The 20,726-nt window shown below is 38.3% G+C and overlaps 1 protein-coding gene across 2 annotated transcripts in view; it reads right to left on the reverse strand.

Moving 5' to 3' along the window:
* Tmprss15 (transmembrane serine protease 15) overlaps positions 1–20,726 on the reverse strand; it is a 124,511-nt gene that overhangs the window by 1,507 nt on the left and 102,278 nt on the right. For both annotated transcript variants that reach the window (NM_001105895.1, XM_063270432.1), the window contains 5 exon segments: positions 3,784–3,923; positions 8,696–8,791; positions 10,805–10,986; positions 19,599–19,785; positions 19,934–19,983. In NM_001105895.1, the coding sequence (NP_001099365.1) occupies positions 3,784–3,923; positions 8,696–8,791; positions 10,805–10,986; positions 19,599–19,785; positions 19,934–19,983 (655 nt within the window).

Genomic DNA, 20,726 nt, shown 5'->3' on the forward strand with positions numbered 1-20,726 from the left:
AAATGTAAATACATAAAATATGCAATAAAAATTTAAAAAGAAAAGAAAAGAAATCATGTCAACCTAAACAATTCACTTAGCTACCTAATATGTGCAAGAGCAGAAAAGCCTTCAAAGAAAAGGCAAAATATTCTGTTGGACCCTGCTACTAAGGTTGTTTGCAGTCTATCATGCCCCTACATACAGCTTTCCTGAGCTTCGTGCAAAATGGAGGACTCCCTTTTTGTAGATGAGTTTCCTCTTCTCTGCCTGATTAGGAGGGCTTGACGCCCACATTTTCTATCTGAGGACTGTCACAAAGTTCTTGGCAAAATAACAGGTGTAACTTACTCTCTCCACATTAGAACCCAGTCAGCAAGCATCTCAAATCCCAGTATGCCTCTCCATGTAAATGAGGCATTCCCTGTGTGTTCTCCGTTCAACTCCTTCCTACTGTCCGAGGTTTGTACATAGCCCTGTTCATCCTGAACAAAGTGTATGTGCACAAGCCGTTTTACTGAATATCGTCTAAGAGAGCTATAACACAGAAATTTTTGGAGAATTACTTCTCTCTCTGGTACTCCCTGACAGATGGGGATCCTGCCGACCCACCCATTCCGGACTCCACTTCATCCTTTCCTTTCCAGTGTGCACCCTGAAGGAGGGAGCCAGATTCAGAACCACAGTTTTCCACGTCACGATTTTCGAAGAGTTAAGAGCTTACGCATGGGGTTGTTTTACTTCTCCTATGTGAAGGAATGTTTTGTTAACTAGCCATTAGATTCGAAAACCTTAACATCTCAACAGAACTAGGCAAATCTCATGTCTTCTGGTAACCAGATCATATTTTCACTTGAGATTTCATTTATAGGAGGATGTCTCTTTTGTCATAATGCAAAGAATAATGGGTCCGAGTACAGTTAGTCATACAGGTCTTATTTGTGTGTAATGGTTCCTTTCTAATGAAAATAGAAGTGATAGGGACATGAGGTAGTATTATTTAATTATGAAAAATTTCTCTTATATTATGCACCAAATCCTGGTTATCTATCTATCTATCTATCTATCTATCTATCTATCTATCTATCTATCTACCTATAGATACCTAGATATATCTACCTACCTATCTATTTATTTTTGAGGCAAGACCTCAATATGTAGCATTTTCGTTTGGAACTGGCTTAGCTTGTCTATCATTGAACTCACAAAGATCTTTCAGTCTGTGCTAGAATTAAAGACATGTACTACTCAGAAAGTTATTTGTTTTAATATCTTGAGATAATATGCAACCTTCCACATTTTGCCCAAAATGACTACCACAATAGAGTATTTAATTTAAACCATAGGTGAGGAATTACCTTGAGAGGTCCCTTGCCTGATAGTTTAATGATGGTTGGCGCTATATTGAAGGGGAACGCGTTGCCTATATTCAAGGTGAGACAACTGTACCAAAACTGTCTGAAGGAATGGCTGTGATTTTCATTTTGTATCCAGAGGCCTAGATCTGTATATTTGAAATAATTATGGGGAAGTCTTGCCCACAATATGTTACATATTATTTAGAAGTCATTAAAACTAAACCAAAAAGGAAGTCACCTGGTTCTATTTACAAAACTAATTGATGTTTTATTAGGTAACTATAAGATATTGGCGTTGGAATCAAGGACTATAATTACTCAGTGTGTATGGAGTCCATTGGAGTTGCAGAGATTCATGAACCATACAGAAGGCTTGCACCTTTCTCCTGGGTGTTGCCTGCCTGGGAGCCTTGGTTTTATTTCCATTATATCACTTCCAGTTATCCAGACATACTATGCCATTTATTATGTAAATTTCTGGCCTTGATTTTATAATCCATTCAATGACATTTCTATTATTATTTCAAAGAATTATAAGTACTTCAACTGTAAATGCAATGACACAAAATACAATGCCAAGCAACCAGAGCTTCCAGGGACTAAGTCACCACCCAAAGACTACACATGGACTGACCCTGGGCTCCAACTGCATAGGTAGCAATGAATAGCCTAGTAAGAGCACCAATGGAAGGAAAAGCCCTTGGTCCTGCTAAGACTGAATCCCCAGTGAACGTGATTGTTGGGGGGAGGGTGGTAATGGGGGGAGGATGGGGAGGGGAACACCCATACAGAAGGGGAGGGGAAGGGGTTAGGGGGATGTTGGCCCAGAAACCGGGAAGGGGAATAACAATCGAAATGTAAATAAGAAATACCCAATTTAATAAAGATGGAGAAAAAAAAACCAAAATACTAAAACTGACTGTACTTAGACACTACTTGTCGTATACAATGATATGTAGTATATGTCAATTAGAACACCAAAGATCACCAACTTATTTGAATGTGAACGGGTATTGACTATTTTTATCTAGAATAATGGTTCTCAATCTTTTTTTATATCTTACAATCACCTGTAGGACACAAGAAAGCATTCACCATTGGGCCTCAATTTATATTCTGATTTGCTGTTGTGTGATGGGTTCTAAACTCAGCAATTTAAACAAGTTCCAGGGAAAGAGATTCAGCTGATGGACTGTGGGCCGTGTTTTTCATGCCAATGATAAAGTATGCAGTTTCCGAGTGGACAGCGAGATGACATTTCCTTCTTTTATCAACGAGAAGTTAGTTTTATACTCTTACTGGCTCCAGATTCAGAGGACTACCTCAGAGATGCAAGGCATTTGGCATGCTTGACTGAACAGATTTTTAAGGCTAAAAAAAAGATTCGGCAAACATATTCAAACAACGATACATTAAACATCTTAAGTAATGTGCTGTTACTTGATCAGTTAACATTACAGTTGATCCAAGAAAACTGCGTGACAATCTAGTGATGGCTATAACTCCACTATAACAACATTCTATTGCGTGAATTATCTCTAGGCATTAGGAACGTTTTTTTCTTGCTAATGAATAATATGATTAGATCTTGTTGAAAGCAGAGCAAAACAAGATTTCTCAGGTCTGGAGTGAGTTACTTGCTTAATGTGACTCTAAGATCAATAGCATTGAGTCAGCATATGTTCTACCTCCTTTGTGAGGTGTCTGCCATGCAACCCCCATTAACTGTAATTGAAGTTGGAGAGCTGATTTCGCTCTCACAGATAATCCTATAAATCACGTGGTAAGTGGCAATGGATCTTATCCTTAGCACACTTCTTTTTATTCTATATGGAAACTATAAATACCCACAGGTAAATTTTAAACAAGTATAAAGGTGCTTGATTTGTGGAGAATTAAACTGTTCATCAAGGCAGAATAAATGTGAAAGCCATCTGAAAATTTAACATGACTCGAGACACTGATTTAAGTAGGGAGTATGTCTATAAATTTACCCTCTTGTCGGTTAAAATGTATTGTCATTTTATCTTTCTTACACGAGACGAGTTGCTATGCTTTAATGCGGTATAACATTTTCTCACACTATAAATGGTTACTTTCACATCCGTAAATTATTCATTTGTTCTATACTATTTTTTTTAGTTTAACACAGTAGATGTGGTAAATTAATATTTCATTAATTTTCAAATACTTGAGATGCGCCAGATAATGTATTTAGTGGGTCTCCTGATTAAACATCCTAATTGGCTTTTAATGTTTGCTGGTCGCTTTACATGTGATATCCTTCTTAATCCTCTCAATAAATGAAAGGTGGTTTGCCCAAGGTCACTCACTCTCAATATGAAAGGGGAATTGAGCATCCTTAGTGGTTTCATGGGTCCCAAATTATGTCTGAAGAAAGGAAGTGCTATCTCACTGCATAAGACGACTACTGTCGTCTACTTACCTGACAAGAATCTGTCCCTCCTTCTTCATATCCCGCACATAGCATACTTTCAGTGATGTCGTATTCTGGCAGCTGCTGCTGGCACTTTTCATTGGATACAAGAGGAACATCAGCTTCTTTCAGCACATCCACAGTAGAACCTGCTCAAAATTGGAAACGCAGACAGCCAGTAGGTGATGATTAAGAGGCATCCTTGAATGAAACGCCATCCATCTGGTTTATCCCAGCATTTTGCTCTCATTATCACGTACTATGTGGATGTATAATGGAACTAACTACCAACCCTGCACTTTAAAGTGCATAATCAACCCATCTGTGCACTTTGGCAAACGGATAGCATTTCTTTCTTTTTCTCTCTTTCGTAAGGGGTAGTAGGAATTGTGGATTGGACTAGGGTGGTCTTTAGGCGTTTTCGGTGTTTTTAAAGAGTTACAGCATTGCTCACAGAAACGAAGTCTGCCAGCACAAAGAGTTCATTCATGGAAATCAGCGCCAACTTGGATACCCAGAGGAGCTTTTCATTCAGCACCTGAGGAGGTGCTCCCTCCTGTATAAAGGCATTCAGCTCCTTTGTGGTTCTTTGCGTGTGAGCAGGTGCACACTGAGCAGGGGACAAAGCTCCGATGAACTGTGCTTGGCTCTGGGGGCGATAAGCTTGCCATCCCATACAGGTGAAGAGAAAGGAAGTGTATTTTAACATTGTGTATTTGCATTTGTTTTGTATAACGAATCACTCACTAGAAGTACGAATCTCTCCTTACTAACCTACTATTCCCAAGAAGCTTGTGAAACAAGCAGGTGCTAGTCCCTTCAGAAAGGGTACAAAAGCACTTCTTCCTGATTAGCGATTCTATTTGGTGGCACTAAAGTGGTAGAAACTTAAATGTAACTTATTATATCCTTGAGGCAGTATTGTAAAAACATATACCATCCCATTTTGTGCCATTTAACTTACACTTTAAGAAAATTACTATATTAAGAAAGAAAACAAGGTATGTGTCTAGTTATATGTGTGATTTAAGTGCAATTCACCACATACTTACACACACACACACACACACACACACACACACACACACACACACACACACACCTCAGTATATGTTTGTAAATGTGTAGCTATTTGTTATTTAGGGGAAATTGTCCCAAATATGCCCTCATTTCTTCTGATGACAAACAGGTCTACAATGGGTGATTTAAAGATATAAGCACTATAATGTGAACAGAATTGGGAAAAGAATGGACAAATAACTCTTGACCTCATGATTCCAGCCAAGGAAACAACACACAGCCTACCACTGGCTCCTAAAACCTGACAGATTTTAAGTTAAGTCTAAAATGATGAGGAAGATTGAACACCTCTCTGTCATTTGGCCTGTGAATATCAAGGATGTATGTTGTCAGAATAAGTCTCTGCTCCACACTTGGTCTCTGTATTTCCTCCTGTGAGTATTTTGTTGCCCCTTCTAAGAAAGACTGAAACATTCACACTTAGTCTTCTTCCTTCTTGAGCCTCATGTAGTCTGTAAATTGTATCTTGGGTAATTCTGAGCTTTTGGGCTAATCTGCACTTATTAGTGAGTGCATACTATGTGTGTTCTTTTGTGATTGGACTACCTTACTCAGGATGATATTTTCTAGTTCCATTCATTTGCCTAAAAATTTCATGAAATCATTGTTTTTAATAGCTGAGTAGTACTCCGTTGTGTATATGTATTACATTTTTGAATCCATTCCTCTGTTGAAGGGCATTTGGGTTCTTTCCAACTTTTGGCTATTATAAATAAGGCTGCTATGAACATAGTGTAGCATGTGTCCTTGTTATATGTTGGAGCATTTTTGGGGTTTATGCCTAAAAGTGATATAGCTGGATCCTCAGGTAGTACTATGTCCAAGTTTCTGAGGAACCACTAGTATTTGTATCAGCTAGAAATCCCATCAATAATGGAAGAATGTTCTTCTTTCTCCACATCCTTGCAATCATCTGCTGTCACCTAAGTTTTTGATATTAGCCATTCTGACTGGTGTGAGGTAGAATCTCGGGGTTGTTTTGATTTTCATTTCTCTGATGACTAAGGATATTCAACATTTCTTTAGGTGCTTTGTGGCCATTAGATATTCCTCACTTGAGAATTTTTTGTTTAGCTCTGTTCCCCATTTTTAATAGGGTTATTTAATTCTCTGGAGACTAACTTCTTGAGTTCTTTGAATATATTGGATATTACCCTGTATCAGATGTAGAATAGGTAAAGATCTTTTCCCAATCTCTTGGGTGTGATTTTGTCCTATTGACAATGTCCTTTGCCTTACAGAAGCTTTGCTATTTTATGAAGTCCCATTTGTCTATTGTTTATCTTAGAGCATAAGCCATTGGTGTTCTGTTCAGGAAATTTTCCCCTGTACCCATGTGTTTGAGGCTCTTTCCCACTTTCTCTTCTATTAGTTTTAGTGTATCTGGATTTTTGTGGAGGTCCTTGATCCACTTAGACTTGAGCTTTGTACAAGGAGATAAGAATGGATTGATTTGTATTCTTCAACATGCTGACTTCCAGTTGAACCAGTACCATTTGTTGAAAAGGTTGTCTTTTTTCTACTGACTGTCTCATCTGGGGGTCTATCCCATATACAGACACCAAACCCAGATAATATTGTAGATGCCAAAATGTGCATGCTGACAGGAGCCTGCTATTGCTGTCTCCTGAGAGTCTGTGCCAGAACCTGACAAATACAGAGGCAGATGCTAGCAGCTAACCATTGGACTGAGAACGGGGTCCCCATTTGGAAGGAGTTAGAGAAAGGACTGAGGTAACTGAGGGGATATGAAACACATAGGAAGAACAGCAATATCAACCAACCATATACCCCAAGAACTCCCAGGGACTAAACTACCAAACAAAGAGCAACCCATGGCTCCAGAGGATATCCTTGTTGGGCATCATTGGGAGGCATGGCCCTTGGTCCTCTGAAGGTTAGATGCCCCAGCATGGGTAATGCCAGGGCAGGGAGGCGGGAGAGAGTGGGTGGTTGGGTGGTGGAGGAGCACCCTTATAGAAGCAGGGAGAAGGGGGATGTGCTTTGGGGGTTTGGGAGAGGAAATTGGGAAAGGAGATAACGTTTGAAATGTAAAAAAAAGAAGTATCTAATAAAAGAATATTTAGAGAAAAACTACAATAAAACCAGAAACCTCTCTTTGTACTTGCCTCTGAACATAAATTTTATTTGAATAAGTAACAGAGCTCTTTTGTAAAGGAAACTAGGGACAATATCTTTATATTTAATATTTCTTTCTTTTACAAAATTTTTGTTTTTATTACTTTCAAGTTATGTGTATGTGTGTGCAGCGTTGCACAAGTGAGCAGATGCCAGAAAAGGGTGTCTGGTACCCTGAACCTGGAGCTAATGGCAGTTAGCTATGAGGTGACCGCATTGGTTTGAACTCAGGTTCTGTAACAGAACAGGCTACACTTGACTGCCTGCTGACCGATCTCTCCGGCATTATTTCTTTATATTAGCATCCATTTGGATGATTGAGACAATGCGCAGATATAAATACAAAATGACATATGGCCATAATTTGATTATTTTAAAGCATTCTTTGCCTAACTTAAACCATTTTCTCCTTATCTGTTCGTACTGAAAAATATGTTCTCAAATACCTTAGATAATTAATTAATAAAATTAGGAGTATTCCTAGGATCAGAAAACGGGATTTTATGAAGTTGAATAGGCATAAATCATAAGGCGAAATTCATAACATTCATGGAAACATGTGAGAAGGATGGGGACACGCTCTGGCCATTTCGTTACCAATGATTTCTGACGATGTCTCCTTCTTCAGGCTCCACACGGCCGTTAGAGACATTTTAATTCAATTAAACATATATTTTAGGAACAATAAGAGGCTACGCTTGCTGAGCTCCGAAAAAAATTACATGAAATAAAGAGTCTTAAATCTTGTTAGCAGATAATTTGTTTTTCATGTCTATATTGCGGCTGAAAATCGTTTGTTTTTGAAGTTTGAAAGATAAAGCATCTGTCTCACGGTCACTTTACTATTTTAGTTTCAAGAGTAATAAGTCATCACATTTTTCAAACAGAGGAAATAAAAATAACATATGTAGCCTTTGACATGAATATACTTTGCGGACAGCAGCCATCAGGTACTGTCGGCTGGGTAGTGTGACTGTTATAGAGAATTAGGCCAAGCTAGCAAGCAGGTAAGCACTGGCCTCAAACCTCGGTGCTTCCTTTAATGAGCAAGTTGTTTTTTCACTTTTAAAAAAGATTATTTGTGTTTATTCTTTAGTATATCCACACATACATACAGAATTCCTTGGTCATATTGACCCAGCTCCTCTCCCTCATTCCACTGCAAAAGTGAAGTAAAGAACCGAAGGGAAATAATGTGTTTACACATGGCCATGCATGATAGCCTGTTGAGGTTTCTTGTCATCATGTCGCATGAGGTCAAAAGGCTAGAAAGCCACTGAGTTATTACATACATTTTCTCCAAAGGATATTTTCAAAGTGAGCACTTTCATTCTGAGACTAGGCTTCTCCATTATGTTTGTGGATTTTATTTTAAATACATCTGAAGCAATTAGCTATCATGACTATAATATTTGTGACTATAGAACTCAGGCGATTACTCCAGACAAAAGTGTCTTTCTTTTTGGCTTGGCTTTACTGAGCATTCAAAACTCTGCTCAAGATGTTATAGTCCTGAAAAGAATCTGAAAACAATTGGTGTTATCAGACAAGCATAAACATGGATATAGTCCAGACAATTTATCAGATTCTGCAATTATAGTAGAATAAGAGATGTATTAAAATATTAAAATATCCACAGCAAATTTCAGTAGCACACATTTTTCTAGTAAACATTTTCTCATTTTCGAATGTGATAACTTACCATTTATTTTATTATATCCCCAGCCAGCAATTGAACACATTCTTCCTGGAGTAAATGTTTGATTTTCTTCTGGTAAACAAATAGGCTGTATATAATCTGAAAACTCAAGCAAAACAAAATAAACAACAGAGGAACAATAACGGCAAACAAGCACACACAGAGAGAAAGAATGCCACTCTTGTTTCTAACAAATTAAAAACAACCAATTCCAACATTTAATCTAAAGTGTTGTATTAGATTTCATTATACTGGAATCCCTTCAGATAATAAGGGACAAAGGCTTTCAGGATCACTGCTTACTTGTGTTTGATTTGATGGTATTGGTGGTCTCACTGGATTCCTCTAGTTTATTCTCTAATCCTTTTTTTTTGGCCCAAATGCCTTACTTCAGGATTCATTGTTTGTATTTGATTTTTAAATAGTCATGGTACACATTGGAGAATAGTTCCAATTTTGTAAAATGTTCAAAATGCTCTTTTAAATTTTTATTTATTTATTTATTTATATGTGTATGTTTACATGCATGCATGCATAGATCTGTATATATTTATACATGTATGTAAAATTTTACTCATTTGCATGCTGAGGTCAGGGGACAACTCTGTAGAGCTGGTTCTTTCCTGTCATCTTGAAGGATCCAGGAATGAACTCAGATCATCAAGAAAGTGCCTCTCCCTTCTTGTTTCTGCCTGAGGAGGGATCTTGCTGGTCCTTTTAATGTTCCTTCAAAATGGTAGTTAAGAAAAACATATTGGATATTGTTTTAAAATATTTGGGCATATATAACCATATCAAAACCAATTCCCCAACAGTTGCTCAATTTGGATCTCATGGGAGAATCATGTTTGATCTTTCAGCATCAACTTACAAGTAATTAGATTTTCAGTGAACATCGGATGCCCACTGTAGATTGTTGTCCCCGTGTAGGTGAGGGCAGGCACAGGATAAGGCAAGGCCTGTGATTGGGCAGTGAAAAAGTAAGGCAGGCACAGAGTTTTGAAGGGAGGAGAGAGAGAGGAGAAAGAAAAAGAAGAACCAGGATGGAGGAGAAGGACGACCCAGATCCATGTGGCCTCAAAGGGTCACAGGAAGTTTGAATATTTCATAAGGGATGGATTTTTATAGGACAATTTGTCTTATCTAGGTGGGCAGTTTACATTAATATTAATTGGTTTAGGGTTAATGGTGTAGACATTTTGTGGGGTGAGTATTTACTGATATAAATCTGATTGCTAAATTACAAGCTTACTGAGTTTTGATTTTAATGGTTTACTAGGAGTTGTGACTATAATCACAGGGGGTGGATACTGGGAATGTGGGCAGAATTCACAGCAAGAGAGTTACAAGAGGGTGGCTGCTACAGGGTTCAGAGAGCAGCCAGTGGGATGGAGTTGATGAGTCGGGTTGAGATGATTAAGATGATTGACTTTGCTTATTAAGATGAAAATACCCCACAGATGTCATGTGGCCCTACGATGCTGGCACTAGCGTGGGTTGCTAGATTCTTTTTTTTTTTAATTTACCACTACACACACAGATACAAGAAAAATGCAGACAAGAAGATGACCCCTGAAGTGTGGTGCTTCTAAGGACTGCAATGGTCTGCTCTCTCATAATCCACATGTAGATCAACTTCATAAATTTGGTTCTCATATAAAACATGAGCATAATCATGATAATTGTTTTATATGATTCTGAAGAAATGAATTAAATTCACAGAGAGTTGTAATGTCTCCATGTCTGCTTGTGGGTAACATAGTTCATTAACCTGTTCTCTTATCTCCTTGTGACTTGTTTTGCTCATTGTGGTAGATGGACCTATGTTTCTAATCCAGGGCAAACAGAGGCACCATGAGCAGTTCCGGAAGCCTCTTCCTTAGAGAACTTTAAGAGTTCATTTTACCAGCCTTCTCTATAGCTGGATTTAAACACTATGATGAATGAGATTTCACAAATTTTCCTTTATACTTCAATTGCATTTAGGTTATAAAAATGTCTGCAGAGAATTACCAATTTTTATGACTTCACCCTGTACTGCTGTGATTGACATTTCAAGTCTCATTTTGAATTGCTGTCAGCATATTAGATGACTAGATATAGTTCTCTTACCTGTATAATTTACTTTAAACTCAAGGTGCATCATAGCAATGTCATTAACCTTTCTTCGTTTGTCATAATGAGGGTTTATGACAATTCGATCGACCACCCGTCTTACTACTTGAGGAGAAGTCAGATTCGATTGCATATGCAGGCCCAGGACTGCTGTCCATCTGGTTGGATCTAGATTTCTTCTGAAGATTGTAATAAGAAAATAGTTTCAAGAAACTTTCCTTCCATAACAGAACTTTCCAGAAGATATCTAACGCAAAAAGTTGTAACTCTGTAGCATTTCCATTCTATAGTATCCATGATTTCTCTATGGACTGCTTTTGTTAAAGTGAGTTTTATTATTATTTTTCACTGGACATAGTTAGGGATTAACATTTGATGTTTGGATGCTGGCATGTATATGATGTAATGTTTAAGTTAAGATATATATATATATATATACATACATATATATCCTCTAACATTATTTTCTTGTGGGGAAATTACTCAAAATTCGTTCATTCACCATTTTGAGACATCACTGTTATCTGTAGCCACACTGCTCTGCAAAAGAACACTAACTTCTACCTTATGTTCTAGCCTTATAGTTTTTCTTTTTTTCTTTTATTAACTTGAGTATTTTTTTTCTTATTAACTTGAGTATTTCTTATTTACATTTCGAGTGTTATTCCCTTTCCCGGTTTCCGAGCAAACATCCCCCTAATCCCTCCCCTCCCCTCCTTTATGGGTGTTCCCCTCCCCATCCTCCCCCCATTGCCGCCCTCCCCCAACAATCTAGTTCACTGGGGGTTCAGTCTTAGCAGGACCAAGGGCTTCCCCTCCCACTGGTGCTCTTACTAGGATATTCATTGCTACCTATGAGGTCAGAGTCCAGGGTCAGTCCATGTATAGTCTTTAGGTAGTGACTTAGTCCCTGGAAGCTCTGGTTGCTTGGCATTGTTGTACATATGGGGTCTCGAGCCCCTTCAAGCTCTTCCAGTTCTTTCTCTGATTCCTTCAATGGGGGTCCTATTCTCAGTTCAGTGGTTTGCTGCTGGCATTCACCAACTTGAGTATTTCTTATTTACATTTCGAGTGTTATTCTCTTTCCCGGTTTCAGGGCCAAAATCCCCCTAACCCCTCCCCCTCTCTTTCCTTATGGGTGTTCCCCTCCCCATCCTCCCCCCATTATCACCCTCCCCCCAACAATCACATTCACTGGGGGTTCAGTCTTAGCAGGACCAAGGGCTTCCCCTTCCACTGGTGCTCTTACTAGGCTATTCATTGCTACCTATGAGGTTAGAGTCCAGGGTCAGTCTTTGGGTAGTGACTTAGTCCCTGGAAGCTCTGGTTGCTTGGCATTGTTGTTCATATGGGGTCACGAGCCCCATTCAATCTTTCCAGTTCTTTCTCTGATTCCTTCAACGGGGGTCCTGTTCTCAGTTCAGTGGTTTGCTGCTGGCATTCGCCTCTGTATTTGCTGTATTCTGGCTGTGTCTCTCAGGAGAGATCTACATCCAGCTCCTGTCAGCCTGCACTTCTTTGCTTCATCCATCTTGTCTAATTGGGTGGCTGTATATGTATGGGCCACATGTGGGGCAGGCTCTGAATGGGTGTTCCTTCTGCCTCTGTTTTAATCTTTGCCTCCCTATTCCCTGCCAAGGGTATTCTTGTTCCCCTTTTAAAGAAGGAGTGAAGCATTCACATTTTGATCATCTGTCTTGAGTTTCATGTGTTCTGTGCATCTAGGGTAATTAAAGCATTTGCTAGCCTTATATTTTGATTAACATTCCTTCCACTGTTCTTAGTTTGTTCTCCCTAGCTTCTGTTATCTACTACTGTATTATTAGTTTTTTGAAAACCAACTTTCCTGGGTTCTGCATGTGGCCCCATTTTAATATTCCTACTTAAATTATGGAAGAAGCTCAATAAATACTATTATTCTTATATCCGGTCCCCTCAAACATCTTTTCACATTATATGACTTATTTTTCTATTGCTATAAAAAATGCTATGACAAAGGCAATTTATAGAAGGAAGTGTTTATGTGGCTTCTGGTTCCAGTGCAGTAGATAGAAAAGCCTACATGGATATCATTTTATCTGAAAAAGGGATTATTCGCGTTTTCAATTTTTTCTTTCTTCACAGATTCTACATTCTAGCCATTCTGGTCTGGAAGTATAGCTCAGTGGTAGGACACTTGGCTTGCACAAGCAAGGTCTTCAGATTAATCACAGCTTTGAAAAGGCGGAGATGGGGGAAAAGAAAGAATGGAATGTTGTGAAAATAGAGGAGAAAGTTGAAAGAATGAACAGGTGATGAAATCATAGGAAGGAAGAAAGGAAGGAAAGAGGAAGGAAGGAAGGAAGAGGGAAGGAAGGAAGGAAGAGGGAAGGAAGGAAGGAAGGAAGGAAGGAAGGAAGGAAGGAAGGAAGGAAGGAAAAAAGGCATGCAGGCAGAGGAAAAACAGATACTCCTGTACAGATACAGAAGACAAGTGGACAGGTTGTCATATGGATAGCAAATCCCAATCCTTTGGATGCTACCTGGATGAGGCTTCTTTGGATGTATACATTGGCTGTGACTCTGTCAAATTTTACTTCCTTGTGTCAGATGTGCTAAAAATGCTTATCTTAGAGTTGAAGAAGGAAGCTAGGGAGGGATGTGAGCAGCAGCGTGCAATTCCCACTGGTAACTTCAAAGGCAAGTATACTTCCTAGGAAATTATCATTGCACCAGATGGATAAACCAGTGTTATTTCCAACTAGTGGTGTTGGTTTAGGTATGGATGTTTTAGGAAGTAAAACTAGCAAGAGAGTCATGGAAGAGCAACACAAGAGTGAAATAGACATTAAAATAAGTAGGCTTTTGTGAGTGTAAACTTAATCCATTGTCTACAATAAAAAAATGGCACAAGAACAGACTCTGTAAATTTGTCTAAAACCCTGCTTTCTCCTAAGAAGGGGTTTTAGACTCTACAGTTATCCTTTTCTACATAAGATGAAAACCCCTGGAAGTATATATAGTCAATTATAATTTTATGGAGTAAAAATGAAAATGTTTCTGGAATGTAAATTGATACAAGAGTAAAAAGACCTTTAAGAATAATAAAGAACTGTTTTGAAAAATATAAAAATATCAGACTAAATTGGATAATGGCCATGTTTCAACAAATTTTGACTCAAAATTATCCCAATTATCCTAGTCAGCATAAGGGCGTGAATCTACAATATTTGCCAAAGAGATCAAAGTTAAAGCATGAGAGAAGTGGTAGCACTGTGAAAAGCGAGTAGTCAGAGAAGACATGGTCAATTCCCGTTCTGTCTATGAGTGAGTCTAAGTATTGTGTAAGTACTGGAAAGCAAAAAGCTGGGAGGAGCTAAAAATCCCTATTATCTGCCTGTGTACTGTTCACAGACACTCAAGAAATCACCCTTGCACAATCCACCATTGTGTAGCTCCCAGAAAGGCCGTGTTCTCATGATTTCCTTTGACTTAACTCCTCTTTCTTTATTCCCCATCCAGATCTCTTTCATATCACGCTCTAATTATAGGAACATTTCAGAATTCTGCATTGTCTTTTTTTTTAAATCTACTTTTACACCAGAGATGAGTTTATCCAGTGATGCCTTGAGTTCAAATATCAATAGCATGTTATTATACTTCAAGTATTGCTTTTCTAGAATTTAGACCCACATGTCAATTGACCAGTATCAATAAAGACCAACAGCCAGACATACTGTGGGAAGTCTAAATTCGAGGTCTCTGTCAGGTCCCTCCCCCACCCAGGACATCAGTGAAGACCCCCGGGAGAAGGAAAAGAAAGACTCTAGAAGTCAGAAGGATCAAGGACACAAGGAGATCATGATCAACTAAGCAGGACTCACATGGGCTCACAGATGCTAAATCAGCATGCATGGGGCCCACATGGGTCTTCAATGGGTTCTTTGAGTGTATGTTAGGGCTCTTAGCTTGGTGTTCTTGTGAGATCCCTAAGAGTGGGACCAGGTGCATCTCTGATTCTTTTGTCTGCTCTTGGAACTCTTATCCTCCCTTTCAGTTGCCTTGCCCAGCCTCAATATGAGGACTTCCACCTTGTCAACTTTTATCTGGTTTTGTCCTATTTGGCTGTCCTCTTTTGGAGACCTGCTCTTTTCTGCGGGGGTGGATCTGGAGGAGAGGGTCGGTGAGGAAGTGGTAGAAGTGTAGGGAGGGAAACTGTGCTTGCATTGTTTTGCTTGAGAGAAGAATCTATTTTCAATAAAAGGATAGCTCAGAAATAATGTATAAATATAAGATATTTTATTTCCTTTTACTCCCTATTTGTTCTCATTTCTCTCCTCTCAATATTGTAGTGATGTCAAGGCCACACTGTTACTTATTGTCCCTTTAATTCTTCTTTGTATCTTTATATCTGTGTCTCGTTATTACTGTATTTCCATCATCCTCAGCTGTGATCCTAGGCCTACCACCATCAATTTCTATTTCTCCTTCTAGTGCCACTCTTGTTTAGCAATTCATCCCCACACATCAGTCTGATTAGATAACCTCTGTTAGATATTTAGAGGGCTCTTAGATGACCTAAGACTCATCATTTAGACTGTACTTCAATATCCCATGGTATTCCTGTTCCTTTAAGAGCCAAACCACTTGTAGCATGGATTCTTGAGGTTTCTAAAATAGGCCTACAACACTGTTACAACAGAGTGTTTTCATTCCGAGGCAGATATATAATCATATTATCTGTCCATTATTTCTTTAGCTGTTCCCTCAAATAGATCAGATTTAACATGTGGTTAGAATAGATGGGACTGCCTTTCTACCCTTTCATGTATTCGTGGTTTAAAAACATGAAGCTCTCTCTTGCTAATCTAGTACTTCCTGTGCTGGTTTCACACATCTTAATGCACACATCGTTCTCTGAAGCATTTATTTGGATGTTTTCATTCTTTAATATTTAGAGTAAGTACTACTGAAACAAGAGTTTTGTTGCTCCATATAGCACTATCAAGCCCAATTATTTGCAAAATGCTTAGGGCAGGGTAAGTTCTTAGCAAATATCACTTTTTTGGATGAACGTATAAAACGCAGAAAGGAAAGAAATGCTTGAGAAGACTGAGTAACTCATAACCCTCAATTATATAAAAGCCATGTAAATTAATGTGTTTACCCAAACTGAGGAAGAATAAGATTCATCCATGAACTCAAGATGGTAGATGTTCCCAGCATAGAGACAACTTTGTTGATCTGGTACAGAAATGTGTGGGAAATAAAGCTTCAGAGAAGTCTAATAATTGCAAGATATTTGTTACATGCAATTAAAGGATGTGTTAGGAAAGTATCAAGTAGAGATTTTTGAACAGACAAAGGGCATAGAAGAGTCGACTACTTCATGTGCTGGGTAAAAGTCCAGCAACGTTGTATAAAACCTAACATATTTGTGTAGTTTTAATTCAATGAGTATCTTGATCATGTTTTTCTTTCATTGTGAAATTATTTTTACTGGTAAAATTAGTGAATTAAAATAAAAATTGATAGTATCAGTCTATTATTCTGTATAAATGTTTTAATATAAATCACTAAAATAATTGGTCAAACTTTCTAGCTTTGCCAGTGACACCAAGCAGTATACAAGAGAAATCATTTCTATTAAATGACTGAAGGTAGTAAAATGCAAATATTTCGGAAAAGTTATGAATTTTTATAATTCTAGTACTTCTTACCTTTATTCGTTTGTGTTCAAACTGAAATTAGATGAAGACATTTTGTGTTCTGTCTGATTGAACATGTGCTTATGATAGGACTGCCTTTGTACCCATTCATGTATCTGTGGTTTAAATATATATTATATTGGTATCACTGACCTACAAAAAGTACATTAATGGACTAGATAATTGAAAGATGTCAATAGTAATGCTCTCAGTCTATGGGACATGTAAAAATAATTTCTTTTAATATGGATGTCAAACAGGAACTCACCAAACTTGAGGATCATAAAGCAATATGCTTAGTGATACCTAACACCGTGCAACAGAAAAGACCAAACTAAGCTAAACTTTCATCTATAATACGTTATGATAGAGATTATATCCTTGGAACTTGCTCAAAAAAGGGTATAGGACAAGAGTGAAGATACTTAGTACAGATGAGAAACAAGTTATTTCATATGGTATGTTGGGAAACAGATCAAATATAATTGTCAGAGGACAGCAGGGTCAAGGAGAGGCACTTTTATTATAAGCAATGCTATTATTGAGTTACCTCAGTATTTCACCAATATGTAAGGTTAAAGAGCTATGGAGACAGATGTAATAGCTTGGATGTAATCTGCCATTTGTCTAAGACTTCTATGAGTCTGCTTTTGAGTTTGTCCTTATCACGGTGCCATTGGCATCTTGATGCAGGTAGAATCAATCATATTCCCACTTTCTACATATCTTCCTGTCTTCCCTGAAAGTGTGCGACAATTCGTTTGCACATATCTAGTAACTATTATTGTCCTTATTGGAAAGAGATTTTTATTACTCTAATCTGATTATGTAAATCTTTCTCCTCCAAGTCTGAGCTCACAGTTCCTTCTCAGAGTCTCTTGCTGCTCAAGGGAGACTTAACTTAATCTTCTTAGGTAAAATTATGGGAGACAGAATCAACGTGGCTCTGGGACGTAGGGTGTCAATTCTATATCAGGTTTCTGTACATCTTAGGAGGACTCTTTCTTTCTTTTATGATTTCATTGGGAAATGCCAGTTGGTAACTAAAGACTTGGCATTCTTTGTGTTGAAGTAGAGGAAGTGTTTCTTGGGCCACACCACATTAATTTTCTCTTTTCCTCCTCACGTACTCCCTTTTCCTCCATGGCACTGCATTTGAAAGGATTACTTTTAAAGAGAGGAAATGAATCCTGAATTAGACATGCATTTTGCTCTTTCTTGTTGAAAAGCAAAGCTATATATGTGGAAAGTGGTTCTAAATTTTAGCTATGTGTAGTGTCAACATAGATGCAAACCTGCCAATCAAGTCATTACAAGGTACCTAATGCACAAGCTTTTAAGGCACGATGTGTTTATAACTTGAGGGCTCCCGGTGAATGTGTTTTTCATAGTGAGGCTTTGCCTACAGTAAGTATTGACCTAACTGAATAAGAATAAAAATTATGCAATAAACATGAGTTCTATATTTTGAAATGTTTACCTTCTGACTTGATAAAAATGTCAAATTGTTTGTATGTGGAGATATAATGGTTGATATAATGAATGATTAATATATTTTAATAAGAATTTATACATAATTATATGGAAATTTATTGATAAGTTTATGTCACAAACCAAAATTGTATTTTCATGGTTGGGCTTGGGGCTATACAAAGTGGGATGCTCTTTTGCGTTTGTTGAGATGACCTTGTTGGCTAAAGGACCTTGCTGAGGTAGGAAATCATTTTCTGTAGGTTTTAAGAGAAAATAGCCCAGGACCCATGATGGTGACTATAAATTGCACAATCGAGTAGGAAAGGGTGTTGGAGTTAAAAGGGAATGTTAGAGCCAAGTAGTGAGGGCAGAGACATTAGGGATAAGAAACAAAGAACTTGCAGTTTCATATGAGGTGATGTAGCCAAGAGGTCCTGATAAGAGTCAGGTTCTGAAAATTAAGGTCACTGTCACCATGCCAGCTAGCTAAATTTCCTGAGACCACCATCCCACTTTTCCAGGAAACATATCTGAGTACCATTTTACAAAAACATATTCTTGTTTATAATGCAGGCCACTGAAACATCATCTCGATGAAAGCCTTCGTCTCTTTCAGGAAAGTGATCTCAGACTCTCTTGTGGACAAGGTGTTAGCTAGCTTTAACTAAGAAGAGTTATGTATACGTTTGGAGGCTGGTAGTACAAAGAGAACTTAGACTGATGAGCAACACTTTGGAAGCCTGTGAGGTAACCAGTAACTAACACCTAGCAGACAGTCATAACTAACTAAAGAGGAGACCAGTGGACAGATGGGGTCCACATTCCTTATAGGGGGAGTAGTCCATGTGAAGCACATGATCACTTCCCTGGTTGGGTAGGGGAGCATACATTGAGCACATGGGCTGAGAGTTGACTTAGTCTCTGCTAGGCCACTGTGATGGTTTGCACATGCTTGGCCCAGGGACTGGCACTATTAGAAGGTGTGGCCTTGTTGGAGGAAGTGTGTACTGTGAGGGTTGGGCTTGGAGACCCTCCTCCTAGCTGCCTGAGAATGCTCAGTTTGTTCCTGGCTTCCTTTGGGTGAAGATGTAGAACTCTCAGCTCCTCCCGCACCATGCCTGCCTGGATGCTACTATGCTCCTGCCTTGATGATAATGGACTGAACCTCTGACCCCATAAGCCAGCCCCAATTAAATGTTGTCCTTTATAAAACTTGCAGTGGTCATGGTGTCTGTTCACAGCAATAAAACCCTAACTAAGACAGCCATAGAACCAATACATTGTATAACAATTACCTCAAACTTTGTTGTATTTATACTATAAACACATAAAAACTCATAGATTATGTCAAGGGCTTTTTCTTTTACCTTATGGATGACCCCTCTCTTCCCTGACGCTTGAAAGTTTTCCTCATGTTTCCTTAATTTGTCAGATTTACTTAATATCCCTTAAAAGTGCACCATGCTGTGCTTACTCAGCGGTGGATATACATATGATATCTCTATTAGCCCGAGAAAGAGAACACAGAGCCATTGTCCCAAGTCAATAGTTGGTGATGGTAAGCATTTGGCTCACCCTGGCTCTTAAGTTTGAATAACTGACATTTAGTGAGAAGTCACATGCGAACTCACCTGTACACACAGTGTGCAGCAGACACCAGCCAGTCACTGCTGACAAGAGAGGCACCGCACAGCAGCCGGTCTCCAGACCTGTCTCTGTAATACAAAGCCACAACCCACGGCCATGCCCCTGCCTGGGTGTCACTTCCACCAACGATCTTTGGGCCAACTTTCTGAGTCACCATTTTTTCTCCACATGCTATCAAAATAATTGAAGAAAGGATATGCCTTATTTTCACATAATTTATTTGGTTATGAAAATCGAAGTGATAACAAAATAGCCTTGAGTGACATAAAATTCTATTTGGAATTTTAAATTGAAGGCTTAAAGGGTGACAAATACTTACATTTATGGTTACATTGCAACAGAATCAAGGAATCTTGGGAGCACTGTAGACTATAACAGAAAAGAAGCTTTTATTAGTTAAATAAACATTTAAATCTATGTACCAGATAGAAAATTCAGGAGAGTTGAAATCCACAGAAGAAAATGCCTTACAATGGTCAAATAGGGCTGTGTTTGTATTCTTACCACTTAATCTCATGCGATTAAGAAAACGATCCAGTATCAATGTGAGCATACTAGAGTACAATATATTAGAATTTCATGAAGATTATGAGAAACATTTGCTTTGGATTTTTTTATCACGAATTATTTTGATTATAGCAAACTTGGATTTCATTGCTTCCCCATTTCACTATGACAGGCTTTAATTTTTTTAAGCAATATTACCATATTCCATTTCTTCCTTATTAGCTAGAAAACTTTTACTTAGTGAAACACAGTATTTCTGTTCTCTGGTGCTACAATTGTGCAAACCATGTTTTACTTGGAGAAAAAACACTGAACGGCACAAATAATCTTGGGAATTAAATTAACTTCTGAAGAATCAGGGGAAAGGTAATGCATGCCTTATTTATGCCACAGCAGGAGATGGTTCATTCCGGACACGATGAGATTGGCTACTGCTACCTAGAGTGGTAATGACTAAAGCTAATGAACTGCTAATGTATGGATTTACCCTTCAATACTGTTAGACTATGGTTGGCCATTTGGTGACAGAAGTAGTAGAAACTAAGACTGTAAGAAAAAGAAAAACTGATGAAAATCAGCCTCCGTCCCGTCAACTTCAGGGATGG

This window comes from Rattus norvegicus, chromosome 11 (assembly GCF_036323735.1).
Source record: "Rattus norvegicus strain BN/NHsdMcwi chromosome 11, GRCr8, whole genome shotgun sequence".
NCBI lineage: Eukaryota > Metazoa > Chordata > Mammalia > Rodentia > Muridae > Rattus > Rattus norvegicus.